Source organism: Arachis stenosperma, chromosome 6 (genome assembly GCF_014773155.1).
Source record: "Arachis stenosperma cultivar V10309 chromosome 6, arast.V10309.gnm1.PFL2, whole genome shotgun sequence".
Classification (NCBI taxonomy): Eukaryota; Viridiplantae; Streptophyta; class Magnoliopsida; order Fabales; family Fabaceae; genus Arachis; species Arachis stenosperma.
The window spans coordinates 7,526,129-7,535,061 of record NC_080382.1 but is presented as its reverse complement, the minus strand read 5'-3'; the positions used below and the strand labels follow the sequence as shown (position 1 = coordinate 7,535,061).

Here is an 8,933-nt window from a genome sequence, read left to right as displayed (position 1 = left end):
CTCTGTTCGAAATATATACCGAACCTATTTGTTAGACCCGAGCCCGATCTTAAACTCGATGAAACCTACCCACTTTCGGACTATGATTATATCGGGTAAAAATCAGGTGAAAATCGGACCGTTAACATTATTTTCTTGTAAACTAGTATGTGAAAATATCCAAATTTTCAAGACTCCAACAATTATTTGACATGGTAAAATTCACTTAAAAAAATATAACAAGAACCAACTCTTCTCTAAAATTAAAGCATAACCACAATCAATATTAATATTGTCTAATAACACCAAATATTTAAATCAATATAAATAACACAATATCATGCATTAGTCTAAAGTCTTATGCATTTTAAACATAAAACATTAATTTATAGTCTTATAATGACTAATAACACAAAATATTAAAGTTTACAATATTTAAATTTCACATAAAAATAACCATTATCCATCACTACTAACACAAAATATTAATTGTGTATAATGATCGGGTCATCGGGTCAAATTCGAATGACTCGAGTTATGTCTCGAATTCGACTCAAAATAATAATTGAATATATTTTTGAGATCCTTATTCAATTTTAAATTTAGTAAAATTACATCAAATTAATCTCTAAAAAATTTGAGACTAAACCAAATTTTAAAACCAAACCGAATCATGAACACTCTGTACGGATGGAAGTTTGGAAACCAATGTCACTAGAAGCTCCTTATTTCACCAGCACATCAGAGCAGTTATTAGCTTCTTTAGAGTATCATTTACGTAACTAATACTGCTTCTCAGTTCTCACCTCAAATCATATCTTAATATCTTATTTAGGAACTCTAATCTCTCTCCACCTTCCAATTCCAAAGACAACAAGGCAGATAAGCCACACAATGGTTGACAACTATTTTTAATAGAGTTAATACTAATTCTAAAATTATTTTCCTACCTCAATCTAATTTTTAAAATTTTGCTTTATTTGATTTAGTCTCTAATTTATATTTGTCTTTAATTTTATTTTTATCACAAAATTGTTATTAGTATAATGTGATAGACTGACGACTGTAATATTAAATTTTTTAATAAATATTTGATGTCATAATTAATTTGTTTTTTATTTCAAATTTTTTTATGAAATTTTTTAAATTTTAATTTTAATTTTATTTAAAAATTTTAAAAATTATTACATCAAATAACTGTCGATCTATTTTCGTAGGCTGTTAATGGTCATAAGTCATAACACACATTCATTCATTTACATACATATTATGACTTCTTAATCACTCCAACTTCTTAATCACTCCAACTGCTGGGAATTGAGTCTGGAGGTTAAAGACTAATCTATTGCAGTACTGAATTTTATTTAAGAATTTGTTATTGAATAATAAGTTGTTGTATGTATAAAATGGAATTTAAACCTCCATACTTATCTAATGAGCTAACCATTAGACTAACCAATTTGGTTGGAGGCAAACAACTTTGTTATTGAAATGCAGTCTCAGCCACGTAAATACAAGATTATTTTTGGGTCAAGATAATACAAGATTTCAACAGAAGAATAAAACCATATAATTGGGCCATACAAAATCCATGAACCAAACTGGATAAAAAATAAGTTGATCGAGCAAGGCATCGGGCTAGCCCAAATGATCAAGATCAGAGACAAGCTCCCCCCCCCCCCTCCCTCTCTCTCTCTCTCTCTCTCTCTCTCTCTCTCTCTCTCTCTGTAAATGTGTAATATACCTCACCCGTGCAAGAAGAACAATCGTCGTGGATGATCTCAAATACATAAACAGTCATGGATCTCAGCCAGGTATGTCTCTCAATGTTAATGCACATTGGCTACATTCTCAACTTCCAGTTAGATAGATGTGCATGTGCAACGATTAAATCTCCTTTGGCATCTGCATTATCATTGGATTTGATTCATTTGCTTCTATTTCCTCTTCATCTACACCTACTTGGTTTCTGGCATTGATTTTCTTATTACTACATTGTTTTCATGATTATGATAATTATATGGATCCCTTGTAGATTTAGCTGATTGATTTCAACACAATGATATAAACTCTTGGTGCAGCCTGCAGGTGAAAACTACGGCAATCCCATTACTTGCTTCTTTCACGTTTTCTTCAAGGTTTCCAACTTTGCCCTTTTCAACATCCTTCATATTTATTCTTTTTGATCTTTGTGTGATTCTGGTTATGGATGGCAGGGCGCAGCTTTGGCATTTTACATTGTATTTTCCATCTTTGTTGGTAACTTTGTCGTCATTTTCGTCGTCACTGCCCTTCTTGCTGCTCTTGATTTTTGGGTCGTCAAGAATGTAAGTGGCAGAATCTTAGTTGGTTTGAGGTGGTGGAATGAAATTGATGATCAGGGTGAGAGTGTTTGGAGATTTGAATGCCTCGATCAAGAGGTAATTTCGATTTGCATATAGTAATTGTAATTGTAATTCCAACAATACTAGCTGTACACTAAAAATCAATCACCAAATCAAATAAAATACATGTTCAATTATAAAGTACACATTGAAAATGAATTAAATACTACAATTATTTATACACAAATTTGTTATGACTGATTTTTAGTGTGTAAATAGCATTTTAGTTGTAATTATTTAAATCTAAATACTATATGTCAATCTCTCTGTTGAGTAGTGTGAGATTGCAATTACCCAATTTTCAGTACTATATATCAATCTCTCTCATGTTTGTTTTCTCTTAAATCCACAGTCAATGGCTCGGTTGAACAAGAAAGATTCATGGCTTTTCTGGTGGACCCTTTACTTGAACGTAAGAAAACATGGCATGGTTTAATTTATATCGCAATGCACTGCTTTAATGTAAATACTAAACAGGGATCTATGATAAAAACAAGAATCATCATTCATCAATTGACTTAAAGCTTTGGATATAGATAGCAAGTAGTTGTGTTAAATTTGCATTGCTTAGGTATGTTCTCTGGTAAATCAGCATAAATTTTCCTTCATTTTGTTGTTGTTGTAATGTTGTATAGGCAGGTATATGGCTTTTGTTGTCAATATTCTCGCTCATAAGGTTTGAAGCTGATTACATCCTAGTTGTAGGAGTTTGTTTGACTCTCAGTATTGCAAATATTGTTGGTTTCACCAAATGCAGAAAAGGTTTGCTACTCATTCATCTTCTTAAATTTGTGGGGCCATGGATATTGGCATTGAAAGAGGGATTCTCAACTCTGCTTCATCATGCATGTGAACTCAACGGATAACATGTCTGCTTTGTTGTGTATCTTGCAGATGCTAAGAATCAAGTTCAACAATTTGCTGCTAGGACACTTGCCTCAAGGGTCTCATCTACCTTTCAGTCAGCATTTAGTATTGTCTGAATTGTTTACTGCCGAACATGTAAATGCAAGAAGCAGTGGATTATCTTTGAAATTTGAAAGCAGAGATTAGAGATATAGTGCATAAATGCATAATGATTATTTTCGATTCGCATATAGTTTAGAGAAATTCAAATGCAAAATTGTGTACACGATAATTAATATTCTATTGTCAAATTACTTAGTGAAATAATGACACTCCTTTGAGAATGTAAATCAAATTTTCCTTTTTCATCTTTTCTATTTTTTATTTTCTCTTCGTCCGTTGCCGCTCCTTCTCCTCCAACGTAGGGATTAACAATTTAATAGACAACTTAAACATCCAAAGAGCAGGCATCATAGAATCATCTTTTTACAAATATCTCTCCGATATAAAATTGTTTTTGTGCAAAGCAGGTAAGAATTGAAATTATACTTGCATTTTATACGATTTTATGCAAACAGAAACATATAATCGAAATTTTCAATAAAATGTATAGCCAAAAAATAATATAAACTATTTTAATCTAAAAATAATTTTTATCTATTGGGTAGTGGTCTATATAAACAGATTAGATTTGTTGTATCAACTATTTTTTTCTGGATATAAACCAATGTGTCTATTCATTTTGTTTTCATTGTGTAGTATATTTCTGTTACTTTATGCAAGGAGTTCAAACTTTTTGGTGTTAGAACCATATGAACTATAATTGATCCTGACTCTTCTACTAATAGAAGATTCTACTTTAAATTTTTCAATAATTTTGGTAGACAATTTGAGTTTTAAGTTTGATTTTAAATGGATGAATTTTATTTCTGTTTATAAATTGTAAGTTGGAAATATTTGTATATTTAAGATTGTATCATCATATCTATTTGAGATTTAATATACTCAGAGATTGATATTGGATTGTAAATGTATTTTTTTGGTGACTTGGATTGTAAATGTGTTTAATCGTGTAATTTTTTTACCATTGAACTTTATTTTTTTTTCTGTATAATTAGTATATCATATAACCAACTCAATCTTATTATATTTAGTTGTAAATCTTATATTAATATAACTATATTTAAGTGTGTATTACAAATTTAAATGTCTCTATATGATTATATTTTTGGTTTACAATTTAATATAAAGTTTATTACGGTACACAATTGTTATTATGTTATCAGTGTTAGCATGCTAATAATATATAAGCTCAATAAAAAAATTAACATAAAAAAATATTTTTAGTTATATAATATAACGTGAAAAAGCTTTTTAACATTAGTGATTAACATGTAAAGAATAATTTTAATTTATATTTGTGTATCTTAATTTAATTTAATTAATTGTACATATTATGTTATACATGTATGATGTAATTTTTAATTCCGGTGCTAAGCACGGATTCATTCACTAGCTCTTCACAGAAAGGAAAGTAAATAAATATAATGCTCCATAAAATTTTGAAAGCTGAATATTAAATTAAAAAAAAAAAGAAAGATTTCTGCAGAGAAGATAAATATAATTTACTTTTTTTTAAAGCATAGAGGTAAAGAGTGAATAACTGAAAAAGAAAAACCGTTGTGTAAATATTTGAGAGGAAGAGTGCAATCATCATCTTCCTCGGATCTCTGGACTCTCTACAGAAATGTTGCAATGCATATTCCTTCTCTCCGATTCCGGGTATAACTGTATTTCCTATTCTCAATTCATAACTTTTTAAGGAGTAATTGAACATATGGTTGTTCTGAATCTCTGATTCTGCCGCAGAGAGGTGATTCTAGAGAAACAGCTCACTGGCCACCGCGTCGATCGCTCCATATGTTCCTGGTTCTGGGACCAATCCATTTCTCAAGCTCATTCCTTTAGGGTATCTTTCTCACATTTTACCTTCATTAATTTTTCTTCTCCGCTTCTTCTCTTTACACTTTCTTTCTTAATAGCAACTTCCAGTGATTGCTTCTCCCACACATTATCTTTTCCAAGTTTTTCGTGAGGGAATCACCTTTCTGGCTTGCACCCAAGTTGAGATGCCACCGTTGATGGCCATTGAGGTATACTTTTCGTTATACATTCCCTTCCCATTGCAGCTCACAATTTCATGAATGGTACCGTACTATACTCTCTTTGTTTTTAACTGTCTGATTATTCTTCAGTTCCTTTGTAGGGTAGCAGATGTCCTCAATGATTATCTTGGGGGTTTGAACGAAGACTTGATCAAAGACAACTTTGTCATTGTTTATGAGGTGCTTTTTTCTTCTGAATTTCATGTGAAATGAAATGCTGCTAAGGATTTTGGTCCCTTTATACTTGTTGTTATTGTAGCTGCTGGATGAGATGATAGACAATGGCTTCCCACTAACTACGGAACCTAACATCCTGCAAGAGATGATAGCTCCACCAAATATTGTTAGTAAAGTCTTGAGTGTTGTCACTGGCACCAGTTCCAATGTGAGTGACACCCTTCCTGGTGCATCAGCTTCTGGTGTTCCCTGGAGAACAGCAGATCCAAAGTATGCCCAGAATGAAGTTTATATAGATCTTGCTGAAGAAATGGATGCTACAATAAACAGGTCTATATACTCATTTTAGTAGAAACAGTTCTTAACTCACCCAAGCCATGAAGTCTTGCATGTACGCATCTCCAAGTTTAGCTAACAGTATACTACTGATTCTAGCTGGCATTTATCTAAGATCATCTCAAGGTTCCTCCTTAGTAGTTTAAATATTATGCAGCACTTCTTTTATACTTGCTGCTAAACACTTCTGTTGATTTAGGGATGGAGCTCTGATGAAATGTGAGGTCTATGGTCAAGTTAAAGTAAATTCCCATATCACTGGTCTTCCTGACATGACACTTTCATTTACAAATCCTTCGATCCTAGATCAAGTGAGGTTCCATCCATGTGTTAGATTTCGCCAATGGGAATCCCATCAGATTCTTTCATTTGTGCCTCCTGATGGACAATTTAAACTTATGAGTTACAGGTAAGGTATCCAGCTTTATGTTAATGTCTGGATCAGAATTTGAAAACTGAGTTTGGATAAAGAAAAGTAATTGCGAAATGAATTCCATTCCATTATATTCCCAATTTTCTCTTTCTCAATATTTTTTATATTTCATCTTGTTTCAGGGTTAGAAAATTGAAGAGCACCCCATTATATGTAAAGCCACAGTTGACATCGAATGGTGGGACATGCCGTCTTAATGTAATGGTTGGTTCAAGAAATAATCATGGAAAGACTATTGATTTAGTTACAGTTCAGTTTCAGCTTCCTTCATGCATTTTATCTGCAGATCTTACCTCAAATCATGGAACAGTAAACATCCTTGCTGACAAGGTCCCTAACAAGCAGCAACCTTTCTGTTAATTTTTATCAAATACAATCTACTTTGCTCCATATTTCACTATTTCAGCATGCAATTTGAAGAAATGAAGCTTTCTTTGTATTCTATTTTATCAGACATGCAATTGGATCATTGGTCGGATCCCAAAAGATAAAGCCCCTTCAATGTCTGGAACGTTGGTGCTTGAGACTGGATTGGAGCGTCTTCACACCTTCCCCACATTTAGAGTGGGTTTTAAGATGATGGGTGTTGCTCTCTCTGGCCTGAAAATAGATAAACTGGATTTGAAAACTGTTCCTTACCGTTTCTTCAAAGGTTTTCGAGCTGTTAGCCGTGCAGGTGAATTTGAAGTCAGATCATAACCTTGTACTTTCAATTTATTTAAGAATAAAGTTTTAGTTCGGTTAGGTTACTCATCTAAGCAATAACATTTGAGTATGTAGTGCAAATTTTCCTTGTGTATTGAGGATGAGAGGAACAATAATAAACTTACAAGAGAAAGTGAATATATATTATATTATCTTCCTAAGCAGCAATCTTGTTGACACGAAAAGAATCCATGACTTGACGAAGATCATTTTGTTCCTCTGTAAAGACATTCTCTGGCACTTGCAATCTCAACTCATAGAGTTGATTGTTTTCAACTCCAAGTACTGAAAGATACCTCCGATCCCATTCCATGCGTACCACCCGCTCTTGTGGCATAACAGCAAGCTCATTGTTGTTTGCATATGACTTGATGTTTACCTACACATTCAATTCAATTCAGGACATGGAAAAGAAGCCCATACTGAAAGAAAAGTAATCATTGTAATTGAAACTGTGAGGCAACCTCAACTTGATAGTACAACTTGCCATCATCGGCAACTCTGGAAGAGGTGGAAAGGATGTTGGATTCGCGTCTAACACCAAGCCTGGTAGACATGAATTCAGTGAGATATTGCTTGAGAACCTTTTTGCCGGCTTCTTGGGGTGAACCCAAGTCCTGAACAGTCTTGTATCTGGAAGATGATGGAGAGGAGATCTCAACAGATATGTTTTCATCGAGAACATAAGGGTCTCTGAAGAAGATGTCAGCACCGGCACCACGCACTTGGATCCAGTTGCTGGGGTACCTGAATGAATAGCCATCAAATGAGTCTACGTATTCGCGAAGCACAGGGGAGTGCTGAGCCAATGCAGCAGAGGCAGAGAGAATGTAAGTTGGTAGGAGCAAGGACAAGGACAAGGACAATGCTTTCCTCCGTGGAACTGCAAAACCTTTAGCCTGAGAGTGGCCTGAAATGCAGCGAGGGGAACAAGTGGAGAGAGAGATGGGAATATCGTAGAAGCGCTGAATTGGAAAGGCAATAGCCATTGCCGCCCCCCTTCCCTCTCCAAATCATGAAATGAATGGATATGGTATTAGTATCACACTATCACCACCACATCACCACACCTCTGTCTCACTCTCTGGCCCACATCATCTCTGTTGCTTAGCCCATACACAAAATTATAATAACCAGTATTTTATATTTCATTAAATATTTTATATAGAATAATTGATTTGATATCCAATTTGTTTCATAATATACTTGATTATAATTTTTTTTGGATGTTATATATAAGAATTGGTGGATACTAATACTATGATAACATCTTCACTTAAAAATAATATTACGAAATGTTTGATGGTTTAACATATTTGTCTGAATTATCTAATAATTTTTAATTTTATATAAAAATATCTTTTTAAGAAGTATCTATAATAAAAATTGAATAATGCTAAACAGTCAATATAATTTATTATTTGTATTTAATAGTTAGTTAGTAATATATAAAAATATGGACTAAAAATAAATCGTTGAATTATTAGATTAAATATATTAAATTAATTATTAACAAAAAAATAACGAATTTTTTTTTATAGTTTTTCTCATAAAAATATTTTTAAAGTAATACTAAAGAGCTAGTGAAATTTACTGTTTTTGTTCCGCAGTTGGTTAACAATATTTAAAAGTGAAAACTAAAAATATATTATTAGATTATTAAATTAAAAAAATTAAATTAATAACTAAAAATATTAATTAAAAATAATAAATTTTGTTGGTTGTGGAACTTTTGTCATTTTCTTATATGAATGCTTGTTATGAATTTTCTAAGTAGCATATTTTTGTCAAAGTAATATTAGTCTTCAGTTTATATAGCGTAAAATTGATCATGTTTTTATGTGGCTTTTATAATGACACTGAAATAATATATTTGAGTTAGTTTCTAAAATTTATTAAAGTGAATTA

The 8,933-nt window shown here is 32.3% G+C and overlaps 3 protein-coding genes across 3 annotated transcripts; 2 read left to right on the top strand and 1 right to left on the bottom strand.

Moving 5' to 3' along the window:
- Nucleotides 1-1,712: 1,712 nt before the first annotated feature.
- On the top strand, nt 1,713-3,412 carry LOC130936839 (Golgi apparatus membrane protein-like protein ECHIDNA). The gene is made up of 6 exons (XM_057867001.1): nt 1,713-1,793; nt 2,061-2,117; nt 2,196-2,399; nt 2,716-2,775; nt 2,999-3,125; nt 3,258-3,412. The coding sequence occupies exons 1-6, from the start codon at nt 1,779-1,781 to the stop codon at nt 3,344-3,346; spliced, it is 552 nt and encodes a 183-aa protein (XP_057722984.1). The 5' UTR covers nt 1,713-1,778; the 3' UTR covers nt 3,347-3,412.
- A 1,533-nt stretch (nt 3,413-4,945) lies between these two features.
- Nucleotides 4,946-7,019, top strand: LOC130933377 (AP-3 complex subunit mu-like). The gene is made up of 8 exons (XM_057862978.1): nt 4,946-4,991; nt 5,079-5,178; nt 5,252-5,362; nt 5,465-5,554; nt 5,634-5,881; nt 6,087-6,296; nt 6,443-6,650; nt 6,774-7,019. The coding sequence occupies exons 1-8, from the start codon at nt 4,957-4,959 to the stop codon at nt 7,017-7,019; spliced, it is 1,248 nt and encodes a 415-aa protein (XP_057718961.1). The 5' UTR covers nt 4,946-4,956.
- LOC130933376 (psbP domain-containing protein 1, chloroplastic-like) lies at nt 6,706-8,087 on the bottom strand. Its single transcript, XM_057862977.1, has 3 exons — nt 7,490-8,087; nt 7,151-7,404; nt 6,706-6,920 (listed from the first exon to the last, which is right to left on the bottom strand). Exons 1-2 carry the CDS (start codon nt 8,012-8,014, stop codon nt 7,183-7,185), a joined length of 747 nt encoding a protein of 248 aa, XP_057718960.1. The 5' UTR covers nt 8,015-8,087; the 3' UTR covers nt 6,706-6,920; nt 7,151-7,182.
- Between the last annotated feature and the right edge of the window lie 846 nt (nt 8,088-8,933).

Coding starts and splice junctions, on each gene's coding strand:
- LOC130933377 (XM_057862978.1), top strand. CDS start 4,957: ATGTTGCAATGCATATTCCTTCTCTCCGATTCCGG. Junction 6,297..6,442: donor TTTAAACTTATGAGTTACAG/GTAAGGTATCCA, acceptor ATCTTGTTTCAG/GGTTAGAAAATTGAAGAGCA. Junction 6,651..6,773: donor TAAACATCCTTGCTGACAAG/GTCCCTAACAAG, acceptor CTATTTTATCAG/ACATGCAATTGGATCATTGG.
- LOC130933376 (XM_057862977.1), bottom strand. CDS start 8,014: ATGGCTATTGCCTTTCCAATTCAGCGCTTCTACGATATTCCCATCTCT. Junction 7,405..7,489: donor AGTTGTACTATCAAGTTGAG/GTTGCCTCACAG, acceptor TTGAATGTGTAG/GTAAACATCAAGTCATATGC.
- LOC130936839 (XM_057867001.1), top strand. Junction 2,776..2,998: donor GGTGGACCCTTTACTTGAAC/GTAAGAAAACAT, acceptor AATGTTGTATAG/GCAGGTATATGGCTTTTGTT. Junction 3,126..3,257: donor TTTCACCAAATGCAGAAAAG/GTTTGCTACTCA, acceptor TGTATCTTGCAG/ATGCTAAGAATCAAGTTCAA.